Source organism: Trematomus bernacchii, unplaced genomic scaffold (assembly GCF_902827165.1).
Source record: "Trematomus bernacchii unplaced genomic scaffold, fTreBer1.1, whole genome shotgun sequence".
NCBI classification, from domain to species: domain Eukaryota; kingdom Metazoa; phylum Chordata; class Actinopteri; order Perciformes; family Nototheniidae; genus Trematomus; species Trematomus bernacchii.
In genome coordinates, this window is record NW_022987973.1 from 7,735,465 (window position 1) to 7,752,774 (window position 17,310).

The window sequence follows — 17,310 nt, forward strand, 5'->3', positions numbered from 1 at the left end:
CGTACATTTTGTTGAAGATAATAATTACAGTTTGCTAAATTTCCCAGTTCAAATTAATAGGTTTATTTAGTCTTTGAAATTCATTATTCTGATATGTAGGCTATTCAATAAAGAAAACTCCTCTCACCCCTATAGGTTACAGTTATTGATTAGACCAGGCTATTATGTATCATAACATTAACATAAATATAGAAACAGATTATCCTTTTCTTTCACATTATACTGTAGGCATATAAACCATGTAATAAAAACATAAATTAAATTATTAAAGCTAAATTAACTAGATTTTAAGTACAGACAAATTGCAGGAAACCTCTTCCAGTTCACTTAATTCAGTGTACGTGCTGCAATATACATACATAACACATTTGCAATTAATTAATGACCACAACATAATGGCAATGAGTGAACCTTTGGGGCGCCTGAGGGCCTGGAGCCATTGTGGGCTACATCTTATCGGGTTTGAAGTCCACCTGTCTGTGATGAGTCCTCTACCTCTAGCCTGCATCTACAGATCAATGATCATCGGCCATTGTTCTTCTGCCTGGATGTCTTCAGTCATTTCTCCCAAATAATTGACGGCCACCTAACATGAAAATGAACACCCTTCAGAATGATGGTTGGCTGCCTGCAGTGTGAAACAAAGGTCAAATAATATACAATAAATTCATTGAATTACAAGTTTTTGTTAAAGTACAATTTAAAAATAATGTAATCATGCTAACTTTACTGTGTTTTAGCTCAATTAAAGCAACATGAATTAGCCTGTAGGCTACTATGTTAAAGTAGCTCAGCTCAGTTATGTACATTTTAGAATTAAACATGTTTCAATGTGTAAAGAACAAGCACATGAGATGAATGTTAGCCAACGGCTAAAGCATGGCATTGGAAAAGGCGCAAACTAGCAAAATATTAATTGTTTGTGTTCATGCTAATTTAGCAAGCTAGGTAGCATGCTAACTAGCTTAACGTTAGCTCTTACATTTGGCCTGAACAACTAATTTTAAATTATGACCTTCGTTTCAACAATGTGTGTAATGCAATTTACCCTTGATTTATGATTTGAAATGTTTAATTTATGGCTTTATTAATATTTAACATAATTGAATGTCACTAGCATCTAGTTTGAAGGTTTGATAAGATATTATGTTAATGAGTTGATATTGGTCCTGATGTTCCACAGTTATTTTCCAGAAGATAAGAGGTAGGCTAATAGAAACCTTATCCTTACAAACCGATTAACTCATTAATTTATATAAAAAAGTCTGGAGTTCGAAAAGGATTTCCCCCAACCTGGCAACCCAAACGTTATTTGTATTTATTGCATATAACAGACAATTTAACTTAATTAAGCATCAGTTAAGCCAAGTGAATGTATATTAAAAATCAATTTAAATTCATTAATGTAATTCTCTTTCTGTTTTGTTTATATAACTTGTTTTATTGATGTTTCTCACTCTTTATTTGTACACATTGTTATTGTTTTTTGTATATTATCTTGCTCTGCAAAGAAAAATAAGCTGGGCTTGCATTAAAGGTGATAAATAAAGTTATTATTCTTCATAGAAAATGGGAATGAGTATTGTTACATTAATGTTATAGATAGTGAAGCCCTATCATATCAGATATCGCTTATGATCACACGAGTACAGTCTAGTTAACATCGCGAGTACGAAACATAGACCGAAAGCACGCCCTCCAAGGGCATAACGTCATTTTTCGTTATGAATTGCATCGTGGTGAACGACTTGCCTTATGATTAATGTAATACGCCTCTGCCCTCAGAAACGGACCGTGGCTGCTGAATAATAAATACCCTGAACCCGCCCATTTAATGTTTATTGATCAGCTCTCCAGCAGGCCCATCTGACAGCAGTCAGATTCAGTCTGGATATGGCGTCGCTGCAACGACACGGGATGAATGTGCACCGCTCCGTGGGAATTTGTCAGTCGCGTACCGGGACGACACTTCTTGTTTTTTGTCGCTTTTAATAGGGATTATTCATGGCGATGGAGGACGAGGATAATAATTCAGCGGTCGTGGCGACTAACACCCAAACAGGCATCAAGAAAGGAGGTGATGTCGGAGATAACGGGGCTTGCATTGACAGGCAGCCGGACACGGTGCTCCACCGAGCGGGGCTGAATCAGACTGCAGGTCGCGGCAGCCGCAGTGGTCCCGGAGCTCATGCTGCGACGGGGATCCGGGTGCTAAAGGCAAGTCAAAACGACAGGATGTATTTACTTGTGATGCAGCAGGGCATTCAAACAAGGTGCTCGACAATTATGTCTATATTGTGTTACATGTCAAGGTTTTCTTACATTGCAGTTGGTGATTCAAACAGGGCAAAGTGCATGAGAATGAAAACGCATCCTTGTAATATTATGTAATGGCAGTGATACCCAGTGATTGATACTATCTAGTTACTGATTGATCTCTAGATTATTGCCACTCGTTGAGGAATGTACCAGAGCCAATTAACATCCACAACACACACACAGACACACAGACACACAGACACACACACACTCACTCTCAGTGTAGGTTGTTAGGGCTTTTATAGGAAGGCCCACTGCTGAACAGTTCTATGACATTTTAGGGCAAGACACATGATGTGTAATGACATAAAAGTCCCTGAGGTAGCTGCTTCACAAGGCAACGATACACACTACACACACACATACATACACACAATCTCAGCTTTGCTCTTCAATTAATGTGTATGCAATGTTGAGATTTCTCGTGTATCTAAAGGAAGAGCGTCACCCTGTTAATAAGCTCACTTAGCTTAAGTGAAATGTTAGAATATTTATTCGAACAGAGCCCATTGACCCGTAAAACAGTCATGCTATTGGAGTTTTGCTTTTGAGTATCAGTGAGAAAATGCACCCGGGTGTGTTAATTTAATCAGGGGTCACATCCAAATCCCACAGATACAGTAAGTGTTACAGTTACTTTCTGTATCATAATGAAATTACTAGCTTTAAAACTGAGCAAGGGTAAGGAGGTTCTGTTATTATTTTACTTATCTGTCCATTTCTCATTACATTTACAGTATATTTATCTTATCCTCTCTGACTTGACTGAACATGCATGTTCTATTCAGCCTCACATATCCTCACCTGGGAGCCGCCCCTGTGTTTGTAGTCACCTGGGTTTACCTCTGAGGTTTCCACAGCAGCAAGCAGTGGCTCAGTCCTCACCTTAGACACACCTTGATGGTAGCTTATGAGGAAAGGGTATATGTCTTCTTTCCCTGTGGCCATTCTTCATCAACAGGTGGGAAAATTAAACTAGCCTTTCTCTGTTTACATTCCCTGCTCTCTAACCTCTGGAATAATCAATCCACTACATGCAGGACCTATTTAGGAGTGAAAGTGAACGTTTATTATTGACCTTGAAAATAGAAGTTTAACAAAATAATCTTAGGTAAGGTTCCATTTACTAGCTTAAGCCGAGTATACTTAATTTGTAGAACAAGACCATGACATGCAGTTGTTTGTTGTTAAATCCAGGTGTGTGTGTGTGTGTGTGTGTGTGTGTGTGTGTGTGTGTGTGTGTGTGTGTGTGTGTGTGTGTGTGTGTGTGTGTGTGTGTGTGTGTGTGTGTGTGTGTGTGTGTGTGTGTGTGTGTGTGTTGTGTGTGTGTGTGTGTGTGTGTGTGTGTGTGTGTGTGTGTGTGTGTGTGTGTGTGTGTCGTGTGTGTGTGTGTGTGTGTGTGTGTGGTGTGTGTGTGTGTGTGTGCTGTGTGTGTGTGATGTGTGTGTGTGTGTGTGTGTGTGTGTGTGTGTGTGTGTGGTGTGTGTGTGTGTGTGTGTGTGTGTGTGTGTGTGTGTGTGTGTGTGTGTGTGTGTGTGTGTGTGTGTGTGTGTGTGTGTGTGTGTGTGTGTGTGTGTGTGTGTGTGTGTGTGTGTGTGTGTGTGTGTGTGTGTGTGTGTGTGTGTGTGTGTGTGTGTGTGTGTGTGTGTGTTCTCCAGACCAGTATCAACCCCCCATTACTGCAGCCACAGTAGCTGGTACAGCAGACCTTTCCTTTACTCACCAAACTACTCTTTCTTCTGACATTTTCCAGAGAGACCCAATTATTTTGAGGTGTTCTTCCTTCACAATCAGCAGAGAATTGCTCAAAGGCCATCTGAATAGCACCAATGAATGAGGCCCAGATAAAAACATTGGTGACACCTTTGAATCACCAAACTAGATGAATCTTCTGGGGTCAAGGTGCATAATTTACAAACTGTGAGTGTGTGCATGCGTGTGTATAATGCAAAGACGACATGCGGAGTCATGGTAGTGATTGGATATCCTTTCAAGAGAGGCTGACTTTAATTTTTAGCACAATATTATTCCTTATTAATGTCAAATTCTGATATTTTAGCATTGCATCATTTAGAGGAGCAAACAACAACATGATATTCTGGTACCTGTTCGTAACGCAGTCGCAAAGTCCATCCTCAGCGAGAAAGGTACTCCACTGGTTGCAAAAAGAAGTGTTATGGTATAGTTTCAAGCCTTTTTTATACAGCATTATGTTCATTCAATTTCAGATAAGTTTTTATGTTTGTCTCATTTGTAGGCTCTTTACATTTTAAGTTCCAGTACTGACACAAAAAGCCCTAAAACCATTTTTTGATGAGAATTTATAGATACTTGACACGTTTACAGTTTGCATCTACCAGCACAGATGTTGCGTTTAGGTAGACCCATAGCACCTTTAAGTACATTTTTCGAAGCATCCTTAAGTTCTTTAGGTTGTTAACATGTTTATGCTGTCAATCTGTGTGTTAAAAGGACTCTCTCTGTGTCAGCAGCGCAACATGAAGCGGAATGGTAGTCGTGGCTGTGTGACGAGAAAGACCAGATTTGGATCAAGAGAGCGGGACTGGCTGAAGGGGGACACCCAGCGGGGCTGTGTGTGTCTTTATGGGGGGACAGTAGACCCCCAGCCACCTGCCTCTGGCCCACAGGCCTCCTCCACCCCTCAGACAGACCTGCAGCTGGTGCTCTGCTCCACCAGTACCACAGTGGAGGAGCTGTGTGCTCAGAGGGGCGGACAGGGGCTCTACGTCCAGCTGCATGGAGACCTAGTCAGGTAAATATGCATTAAGGTCATTAATGTAAAGTTAGCCTTTCCTGTGGGGAAATGTGTTCCCTCCATTTAAGACCTTTGACATAACATACTCATCACAGACTGTAGTTTGGATGTGTGTGCCTTTCTTGTTCAAGTGCCATGGCAGGAGTATCCCAAATACCCTGTACCTCTTTCAAAGCAGCAGAGTGATGCGGGTTAAACCTGACTCAGTAACTATGGATGGGCCGCCACATGCATGCAAAATCCAAGAGCTACAATCCTTCATCATCAGTGTCTTCATTTGATCTATTCAATACAGTACTGCTGTGCACTCCAAACATTCTGACAGCTCACATTCGCTGTGTAATCATGTTCATACACGGAAATGTCTAAACTGAAAGAGATGTGAGAGAAGAAATGACTTGAAGCGTAAAGACAACGCTTCGGCTTGTACAGTTGAAAGATGAGATTGGTTTAGAGCTGCATAGTTTTAAATCGAAGCACATCTCCTCCACCGGCCACACAACAACACATCTGAAATTCTGTACAGTAACAGCTAACAAAGGCAATCTAAAATAAATGCATTTTTAAATAAACGCACAAATCTCCTTCTTATTTATATGATATACGAACTATACCAGCCAAACACAGCACTGAGAACCTGCTGCAGTTACTCCAACATCCCATAGTCTCACAGCACCTCACTCTGGATGCCCTCAGGGAACATGAGTGTACGCCTCTCAGCTCCACGAGACATATGTCAACGGAAATAGCAAATGACCCCTTTATTGTCTGTGAGAGAATAAAAAGCTGGTTCACTGATCCGTGACCAGGAAGGCATCTGGGCTGCTTCTCCTTTGCTTACCTGGCAAAGACAATGTGGATGTGCAGGGACTAAAAAGAAAAAACAGATCCAGCTTAAATAACGGTGGCTTATGGAATATTCTATGTGAGCCCCCAAGAGCAAGTGATGTTATAGTGCCACGTTTTTTATGATTGCAGTATTAATGGCGTGATAGTAGTACCATGGTCATGATGCTGATAATGTGCTGAGAACATGACTGGAGGTTGTTTAATCAATGTATAGGCTGTTAACCAAAAGTTGGATCCACTTACAGCATATGATCCGACTTCAATATATCTATGCTGTTTAAAGACAGTGGGCATTGCAGACTGGAAATATATGAAAGGCTTCTGTTAGTTCAGTTTACATTCTAGCAGTACACCATTTAAATTGCAGTCTGCCAGCGAATATGAGCAGGTGGATTTAAATGTAATATTAAAGTCTTCATCATCCCGAAAACTGAATGAATCCATTTTTTATTTACATAAACAAACATTTAATTCTAAAAGAAAACAGCACAAACTATAAAAACAAGACATACATTGTTTGCTTTTATAACGTTTGTAAAATACATTACTTGGAAGACCATTTATGATTGACCTTTAAAAGAGGGTTGTAATCCAGGAACTCATAGTCTGGGTATTTGCCTGCTTTGGGAACATTGTAATTTCAGTTGAGGAAACTTCCTTTTAAGATACATCTACTGAGGCAACTGAATTGATAGAGGACATCCATCCTTCCATTCATCCATTTCTGAGCCACTTACCCAGCTCAGGGTCACAGTGCAAACAGAGTGAGCAGAGCATTCCAGTGGTCTTTTTCCCAGCAGCAGACCCTTCCTTGGGGATGCCTAAGTGCTCCCATGACAGATGAGATATGTAATCCCTCCGAATGTTCTGGGTATGCCCGGGGATTCCTCTCAGTCTGTCATGGACACTTCCAGAGGGAGACTCCCAGACATTTCAACTGACTCCTCTCAGAGGAGATAGCAGCTTGATAACATGGGCCTCCCAAATCAGGAGGCTCCTCCCTCTGAGATGTAAAGTGAGGCCAGCTGCCCTGCAGAGGGATCTCCTCTCACCTGCTTCTATCTACAATCTGCAAGGTGAGGGCCCGGACCAATTGCAATTCAAGATTACCCTTGTGATTGGTTCTGAAAGAGCAGAAAGATTCTCCTGCAGGATCAGGACAGAGTGAAAGGAAGGAGTATTTCATTAGGCACAACCCAAATAAGTGATGCAGGGCTATTATGTTGTAGGCTCACCACTGGCCAGGTGAAAGAAACAGCTGATGGAGGATGTTTTCAATAATATCATCATGCAAATACTTTTTATTCAACACTCTACCCTGTAATGATTGCACGATGTGGGTTACAAATATGTTGGACTGCTAAAGTGTGTGTCCATAAATGTTATACATATCATAACATCAAATAGAGCCATTTAGAAAAAACAGGCGTGCCCTCAAATAGTGTGATTTGGCTTGTACATTCTAAGTTTTGGAAAACAACAGTCCTTCTCTCAGCACTTAGTCTCCATGATAAGAAACTGAAACCATGATAAATGATCTATGATTGCTGAGGCATCACATTTCCTGCCAGCTAACCACACGTAGAACACACCCTAATAATATTATCTCCTTTTTCTTGTTCTTTCAAACCAAGTCAGTTTTGCACACCCTGCACAACCACACCGTTTTCACTTGTTTTGGCTGATTAGAACTCCTCTTAGGTTGGTACTACTGAGTGGAACCAAGCTTATCAAAATGGTTATTGTGTCAAGAACATATAAATTAACCACAGTCTATGAACACCCACACAGTCTAAAGTAGTCTACCAAATTCAGTAAATTCGCCTCTGTGGACTCAACTGTTTCTGTAAACACGGGCTACTGGGTATGTCTACAATAAATCAAGGGACACATTTCCATAGTTTGCTGAATAATTTACCTTCCAGCCTAAGGATGGATGAACCCAATGGAAAGGATTTGAAAGGGATTTAACAGTGTCTTGCTTCATTGCCCAAGGTTGGAGGATTTGTGAATAAATGAGGCGTATCTGTGTTTAATGTGAGCGTCAGTGTGAGTGGTCAACAGGGACGGTCGGGGGTCGTCCTCTCACTGCCGGCCTGCCAGCAGTGTAAATCCAGCTTTTAGGTGTTAAGTCTTGCATCCACAGCTGTCTTTAAATCAAATAACATTATACTTGTAAGTGTATATTATGATTAAAACATTTCCTTTATGCAGCCAGACAGAAAGCACTAAGGTTTAAGGTTAAACAAGTATGAATATGTACCTTGTTTATTTTTGCTAAATGTGGAAAGAAATGCAGTTTTCAACGAGGGACTTTTAACAGCTATATTCCAATTATTAGATATATCCTGAGGGATGCATATCAATGTCATCATCTCTCATTTATCTACTTATGTGGAGAACCAAATCATTGAAACGGCAGACACCATATCAATCACATTTATGGATTTTGCACAAGTGGATTTTTCGACTTTTTGGTCTGGTAACTTTGTCTCCAAAGGAGGATCCTGGGCGCTGTAACCTCTGTCCTCACTGTATTAACAAAACCCCACCAAAAACCAAAACCAGCAGTAAGGCTGTAGGTCATTTGAAACTTTACACATCTGTAGTGCTTTATATTTAATTTGATGGATCTGCAATTTTCCAATTTAGAACTCAGCACCTCATGAACAAGAAGAGTTTCTTACTCATAGGAATTGGGCTGTCTTTAGACCTTTCTTTAAGAACATTCTGCTGTTCATTAAGCCGGACAAAGGAACAGATAGTTTGAGGTTAATGCTTTAGGTGTGTGGCGGGCATTGTTACACCAACTCTCCTTCTTTTGGTCCTGCAGGAGGCTGGACCCCTCTGAACGTCCGCTCCAGATGCTGTATGACTACCTGACAGCTATGGGCTACGCAGAGCCTGGACGAGTGCAGCAAGAAGCAGCTAACTCAGACCTCAGCTGTTTGATCCGATTCTACAGTGGTGAGTACTTATCGACTGGGGCCGTCATGCCCAACCTTCACTACATGCAAAACGTGTTTTAATCACATCCTCTTTTGCTCAAGTCTGTGTGTGTGTCTGTGTGTGTGTGTGTGTGTGTGTGTGTAGGAAAGTGTGAGTGCATTTTAGGAATGCAACTTCGGATTGTTTTCCGTATCAATTATTCTGCAGATAATTTCCTTGATTAATAGTTAAGTCTTTAAAATGACAAAAAGGGTCTCAATGTTCAAGGTGATGATTTTAAATATTTTGTTTTGTCAGTCAATATGATGTAAAATAGAAAAAGCATACACGCCCTTAGTCAAACAACTATTTTGTATTTGAGAAAACAGAGAGAGAGTGTGAGGGTGGGTCTCAGAGCAGATAAGCTGTTAGTGATTGTTTACGGAGGAAATTAGGGGTAAAGTTGTCTCATATTAAAATGGCAAGTTAACTCCGTCATTAGGGAATTTAATGCAGCAGAGTTGCAGGAAACCTACCCATCATCCTCACTGGATTAGTCACCTAGTCATTGCAGCTCTGTTTCGGGCCAGATAAAAGCGAAGCCAGTTGTTCTTTGAGGTTTCCTGAAAGTGATGCTGAAGCTAGAATTCAATAAAGCCCGGACACCCATCATTGCCTCATGATTAGTGACTGACCATCCCTCATCCTGTGGTGATTCTCTATCCCCATGTGGGCTGCCTTTCACCTGCTGCTGTCAACACATCACCCCAGGACTAGAGTGACTAAGTATCCCTCTGTCAGTGTGGTATATTAATGCACCAGCAGAATGGATGTAGCTCTGTGGAGAAATGTGTATACCTGCATGTGTCTTCATACAGTTTGTATTAACCCAGAGCCATAACTAGCTTTCCCCTTTCGAGTCTTTGCATTGGTCTCATGATACTCTTACATTGGTAGCAATTTAGGGATTTGCCATTAGGGTGAATTGTGAAGGACGTTCTGTAATGTGTTTCCAGTTGATAAACCGACTGATGTTTCTGCTGAGTCAGTGGAACTCCTTATGTTTGGGGTTTGAAGAGCTCACATGCTGCTTTGCCAGAGAAAAAGGGAGACTGAGCAAACCACGGCTCAAATGTCATTCCTCCCACATTTAAGGACACAACTCTCACTACATTGAAATGCGGTGCTGCCACACTGAATAAGTATACAAGCCAAACAAAAATCTCAACAGCTTTGTATTGAAATCTCTGGTCGATTAACTGACTTTGAAGACTAAGCAACACATTTAGGGGAGTACATGCAAACTCTAAACAGAAAGGCCCCATTTCCTGCTTGATATAACTTTGAGGGTTGTAGCATGTTTGATGCTTAGTTAAGAAGTATTTCATATTAATCCAAGACTTCTCTGCTGTATAAGATGCAATGGAGTCCTGCTTTATCCTTTCATAAACACATAATGATACACATAATTATCACTTATCAGAACGCAATTTGGCTATTAAGTTGTAGCTTTCTATATTTCTGACTTCAGCTAACATTCTCTTTATGTCCACCTGGTATTACAACTGTTTTTTTTGTTTAGATCTCAAGCCCACTGTGGCCTCAGTCTTATCCCTAATCCCTGTGTGTGCAATGGAAGCTTTACTGTTGTTTGCTCCTTGCCAACATGAAAACTGGTCCGATCTTGGCTACTATCAGTAGTCAGACCACATTGGTCAGAGTCTAGCCAGGCCCCCTGGAGACTTCCTGCTTCCTTTTGTCAGCTCATGGGAAAAGAGCACCAGAGACCAGGCATGATTGGTACTTGGGCACTCTTGATGCACCGCCAATGCAGAGAGCTCAACTTCATTTGGCCTTTAGCTTCCCCAAAAACTGTGAAAGTAGTGAGAACTGTTTTGTAGTATACCTTGCAGGTTGTTGAATTATCTCAGTGTGTTCACCCACCCTCCCCTTGCTGGATTTCAGGAGCTTTCCAGTCACACAGGCTTCACTAGAAGACCTCAATTTTTGGCTGGCACAATGTAACTGTGGTTTTTCATTCCCACCCACAGTGGTGAGGTGGGCTGTGATGCATTGTTGAAACACACAACAAAAGCCTTGTTCTGAGATCCCTCTCCCAGGTGTTTATCTCACAGCTGTTGTCAGGGGTAGTGATCTGACTAAGCAGATGGGGAAACTGTGGTCCCTCGGTACACTACATAACTGCCTGATGTGGTGCCCTGCATGAGTCAGCTGGGCATTTAAAAGGAGTCTACATTACTGGGTCCTAACCTAGGAGCAGTCTTAAAATAAACTTGAGAGATTGCCAGTTGATTAAAGGGTGTCTTGCCATGCAGATAGTTCTGGTTTTAGGTATTTGTGGTGCTGAAGTAACTGCCAGTGAGATTTCTGTCACCACCACAATAGAACGGAGGTGAATGGGTTTTTGCTTATGGGGCTCTTTCACTAAAAACAATTGAACAGCATTGTATTTTTCTCTGGATTATCTGAATAATCCACAGACCACATTGGTCTTCATTTCAATTTCTTCCTGCAAAACAAATAACTGCTGTCTGTTTCATGGCCCAAATCATCTTAAGCCACTTAAGAGTTTAAAGTGCAATGCAGCAGGTAACTCTTATTTGTTCAGGAAACTCATCTCGAACCTTCTCTACCCTCCTGCTTCCCCCCCCACACACTCAACCTCCTGCTGTGGTGCACAGATGAGATGAAAACAAACATGGACAAGGGAGTAAACATTTCTAAATGCTGACTTAATAAAAAATGCTCCTAGTGAAAACACTGCAGAGACCTGAGGGCCAGTGGTTTTATGTGTCGGCCCATGCAGCTGTAGCACAGATGAAGCTTAACTGAGCCCTGCTGCACCTCTGCCTGGGTGATCTCTGTCTCACATATTTGAGCTCAGAGACCTGAATCTGCTGGGCACCGTTCACATCAGGCACACTGTCAGAGTCTAAGCAGAAGGAAATAAGTCATCTGGGAAAAGTGTGGACTCACCTAATAAGTTATTGATTTGGCTGGTGCTGATTTACTATTGGAAATGAAAATTAAATGAAGGCTGTGGATGTCCTAAGCTGTGATGATATGGACGGTGAACTTTGTCTGTTACTCCAAGGCCCAGTGGTCGATCGCTGAGTAAAATAATAATAATGGCCTGAAGGAACAGACTGAAATCACAGTCTGTGACAGAAGTGGGTTCTTCATTTTATGGAAGCAAGGCAGAAAGACATGGTTTACAGGGACAAATGGTGGAGAAGCAGTCCGACTGAGATATAAGAGAAAAATGAATCTCTGTTGATCCGGGCTCCCACAGAATTGCCCCGAGCAACACACAGAGAGCACAGTTTCTCCATGGTTTCCTCACAGCTCCGTGTAACGTGCTGTTTCTGTGATGGGGCTCCATTTCTCCTGAGGATTTTGTCTTTTTCATTTGAATCTATCATCCAAGTCAGACTCATGGTCAGTTTTCAAGTCAGAAGGCTTACTGCAAATGAAAAATATCCACCATGTGAAAGGTCTGTTTTCATCTGCATTCAAAAACAGCTTTGAGCTGTGCTTCTTCCATCTGTGTTCTGCACAGTGCAGATTTTCTCTATGGTATAAGAATTACATTTTGTACAAAGTTTAAATTAGTTTTTTTTTTAAATAGAGGTAAACACAGACCACCAAGAGGAGGCATCTGGGTGGTGGGTTGAATTATAATTTGCTGCCAAAGAGAGCTTGCTGTTCTGAGTCAAATCAGACTGTGTTTCCGCCTCCACTGACCCCCTACTGCATGCTAACGCAATCTATGCAATCTTGAGCCATACAAAAAAGCTCTGGGATACAGGGAGTATTGTGTTCAACTGAGTGCTCCACAGTTGCCTTGAAATCATGTGATTAATAACAGTTTCAAAAATGTCTAAACTGCCTCCAGAATAAGCTCAGATCTAGGGACTAAATGTGTTGCTCAAAACAGATGAACATTGGCATACTGCGTGTTTACCATAAAATAGAAAGAACGACACTTCACGTGTTTCCTTATACCTCATACAGTAATATAACATTTCAAATACTGATTATTTTTCTATCATAAGTTTATTTTTAATAGGATTTCAGGAGAATAGACGATTTGGTTAAAATCTGAGTGGTCCACTGTTGCCTAATACTTACTTAGTTCACATGTGTGATGGGGAATTTGATGATAAACATAATGTATGCTGGCATTCACCAAAAGCATGCATGTTTATCATTCTAATTAGGAATGCAACTTACGATTAGTTGATCTGCTGACTAGTATGAATGTGCATCACAATTTCCTAGAAGTCAAGGTATGGCATCAAATGTGTTTTGTTTGGGCTAACAGTCAAATGACCAAAGATAATTTATAGATTTTTCTGGAAGGCATTATTTTAGACATATTCATCATTCTGAAAACAACTTAAACAATATTGGATTTCCAAATATTTGCAATTCAATTTTCAATAATACATTCAATATTATAAATTCATAGTTAAAGTATTAAACATGAAGATATGCTGTGACCCACAATATTATGAATATCAGTAACTTTCTCAGTTCGCTTCCTCTCAGCTTTCAAAAGCCAATCACATTCTGTCTTACACTTTTATCATATCCCCCTCTGTTCCTTTTTTCTCCCTTCTCTCTGTCACCCCTCTCTTCCCTTCTATCCCTCTTCCCTTCTGTTTCTCTGGGGATTGTAATTCATAAGTAATGGAGTAGAATCTGACCTGCTGAGACCTCATTGCTCATCTGGCATGCCAAGTGAAGTGAGAAGTTTGCAGGCGAGTGAAGGCCACAGCCACACATGAGATAAACACAGGAGAGATAAGAAGCCATACCGACGACTCTCTGATCTGTCACTTGTCACACAGTCCCTGTAGTTTGTCCGCCTCTCGAAGGAGGCCGCTTGACACATTGATGATTCGTTTAGTGAAGCCTCTCTGTGACCCTGCTCCTCCAGACCCCCGTAGCTTGGACAAAAACATCCTGCAACAGAAAACCCACACCAAACCCCTGTGGAGCCGCTGGGAATGGTCAACATCTTCCGTCATCAGAGGGATGGGATTGATTTGGCTGACTCCACAGAGCAGTCAGAGGTTGTAGAGACAGTATGGAGGTTTACCAACTCAGGCTGGACTTTGATTTTGTGAACAACCTGTTTCCGTAGCAACTAATAGCCCCACAGACCTTGAGGGATAGCATGTGTGTGTGTTTGTTTGAAAAGTTGGCTCTTTATGGCTTGGACTCTGATATTGTGTAAATGAGTAAAATGATTTTCAGATGAGTGGTTGTATTGATAGTCTTATAGACTCAAACACCTGATCATCTATCCATTATAAGAGTAGGAATACACTTTTTAGCTTTATAAATGGCTCAAACAAACTATTGATTGTCAGAGTAGTTGCAGCTTAATGGAATCGACTAATCATTTGACTTCTACTCCTTTCTGAGCCAAAGGGGCTTTCTTTGTTGGCATGTTTGCTCTTCTTTGACAGACTACATAGTTATGGGGGAGTGAGAGAGTTATGGCATGCAACAAAGTTCCCAAGGCTGGAATATAACCCAGGACGCTGACGTTATATTTCATACAATACAACTATCAAAGCATCCCAATGGTGCTTTGACTAATTTGGAAAGCTAAGTAGTGCAAATAATTGGTGGTCTGTCTCATATGTATGTATGAGTCAAAGAAATCCAGCAAAGAAAATTGCAGTGTTTGAATAAAAGTGTATTGGTACAGGAGATAATAACTAATATATGAAGATATTTCTTGTTATAGAATGGAATGTCACTTTGGACATTTTTAACCCAACACCTACTTGCGGGTTTCATGGTTGAATAGAAAATCCTTCTTGTATAATGGGTGTTAAGAGGATTGATGAGCGGGAACAGACTGTATGCTAGCGTCCTGCAGTGTGGAGTGTGCTTGTTTCTGGTGATACACTGTGAAGCCAGTGAGAGCATCTTGTCAACCTGTGTCAGTTCGTAGCGAGTGGGTGCGTGATTATGAGTTTATTGATGTGTGCGGTGCGGTGCAGTGGGCGAGTGTTTGCTTAATTACTTGTTTTAATGGATTTTTTTGGGTTTATTCTAACTTACCCTCTCCACTGTTGTCTATATTACCGAAAAGCTTTGATGTTGTTGACAGTAAACTACAATTGCAAATACTCTATTGAAGCATCTGAAGGTATTTCTTGTAGTATCTTACATGGAAATGTAAGATGTGTGTGTGTGGATTCATTGCATGGCAAGAGCAGTGACAGTAATAACATTCTAGTTTGAAATATCAAAATGATATTTTTTAGGCAGATGCTATTTGCACCCGGGTGTCCAGGCTACACTTTAGATACTGTTTTGGATGTATAGGTATTTATGGAAATGTTTCTCAGCGTTAAATTGTATTCCCCTATGGTGGATGTATAAAGGGACATCTTATCTTAAGCACTGTAGCTATTTACACCCGGGTGTTGTACTGTACTGTATGCATCTCTTCTTGCTCTTTCTGCGATTGCTTGGTAAGGTTACCTGAACATCAGGGACAAAAAACACCTGTGTTATATTGTGAACATGGCTGTAAGGTAATAGCTGTCCCACAGACCCCCCTGAGGCTCTTCATGTGGTCCTGCTGGACGCTGGCAGGATCTGCGTCTTTTGGCAGGGCTTCAGCATTCTGAAAGACACAATTACACATTAATTTAGTGGGAATGCTGATACAGCATTCCAACCACTGTATAAATTATTCGACGCACGAAATTCTTTATTATTCCGCCGGGTTATTTTGCGCCTCTTCTTCTCCCACATTCCACATTGCAGAAACTCCCGTTCAAACATCAAAACGTTCAGCTCGGTCGGGAATCGATGGCTATTACTTTTCTCATTAATAACTTTCATAATTCCAGAGATACATCCCATAATTCATCACATTTTTAACATTGAAGTCAACGGAGGAACTCTTCAGACTTGAAAAATCTTCATGCGACTTCAACTGCTAACGGTTCCTTCATACTTTCACTCAGAACCCTCATTCCAACTTTAAAATGTTACACATCTTTCTGACATTATTCATGTTAAACAACTTTTAAATCTGATTCATACTTTTAGAAATATTAAACATTGTTCAGACCTTGGTAAAGAGGCCTTCTTCAGATTTTAACATTAGTGTGTATTGAGCAGCTCGTTAAGGTGTGTGATCTCAAAGCTAGAGTGAAGGACAGCTTGAAATTTGCCTTCATATTTTTTTTTAAACCTGCCATAATTCCCAAACCCTAGACTCCTGAGACATAATTTGTCATGACAAACGTAGGAAAACATCTCGTAGCTTGAAAAATGAAAAAACATTAAGCAAAAATAATTAAACAAAATGCCTCTTGAGGGCATGAAGTGACAAATACTTTCAACATGTCTCCATTAAAGCCAATTGTAAATTCAAGCTGATCTTTACTCACAGCATGAGCCGCACACCTTTTAGTTAATCTGCCAAAAAGGCCACATTATTGACCCGAAAGTACACAAAAAGCACACTTCAGATGCTCAACTTCCTTCAGATGCTTCACGCGTTGAAATTTCACCGATATCTGTTACGGTTCTTCAACAAAACGTTCACATGTAAGAGGTTTATCTCTCATTCAGAACAATGCAAATGCTCTCCTCTCACTGATTACTGCACATCACCATGGAAACCTTTGATCTCTGGACACGTCGTTAGCTCAAATATAAACACCTGTGTCATGGAACACGATGATGTCATAACTCCAACTGACATGCTCAGAGCAGAAGACTTAATGGTTAATGGTCCAGCCTTCAACATGTCTATGTGCCATTAGTGAGTTTTCCTCAAAAGCTGTTGCCATGGCAACGCATCCCTCGCCGTAAAACACGATATTGCTATAACTCATATGAAAATTGTCAAAAGGTTCTCAAACTTCACATGTGTGCCAACAGTCCAGCCGTGAAGACATCTATTTGACAGTTTTAAGATTTCTTCAAATGCCGTTGCCTTGGCAACACAATGCTCACTATGAAACACGGTTTTCTCACAACTTCAGTTCAAATGCTCGAAATGGCCCAAAACTTCACAGGTTTGGTAACGATGCAGCCATCAACACATCTAACCATATTATGGGGTGTCATCAAATGCCGTTGCCATGGTGACAGATCATTCGCCATCAAGTTAGTTCAAAAGTTTGCAGTTCAAATATTCTGCTGCTTTTCCAAGCCTTTTTACTTTCTTTTCTTCTCTCATCACAAATTCAAGCCCCCAGTGTTCATGTATAATTTCAATCTAAATTATTCACTTTCTTCTTACACATTACATTTCAGCATAGCAATTCAGCGTCAGCTTTTCAGCATAAAGCATTCCCACTAGCAATTTCTTCAGGAATTGCATTCTCTAGTTTACAATATACAGTAGAAATTCATTTTACAAATTATTTCAT

At 40.7% G+C, this 17,310-nt stretch overlaps 1 protein-coding gene across 1 annotated transcript in view; it reads left to right on the plus strand.

Moving 5' to 3' along the window:
• The first annotated feature begins 1,910 nt into the window (after nt 1–1,910).
• phlpp2 (PH domain and leucine rich repeat protein phosphatase 2) overlaps nt 1,911–17,310 on the plus strand; it is a 32,443-nt gene continuing 17,043 nt past the window's right edge. The window contains exons 1-3 of the mRNA XM_034116074.1: nt 1,911–2,217; nt 4,812–5,092; nt 8,778–8,911. Coding sequence (XP_033971965.1) covers nt 2,005–2,217; nt 4,812–5,092; nt 8,778–8,911 — 628 coding nt within the window. The 5' untranslated portion in view covers nt 1,911–2,004. The remainder of the gene's footprint in view (nt 2,218–4,811; nt 5,093–8,777; nt 8,912–17,310) is intronic.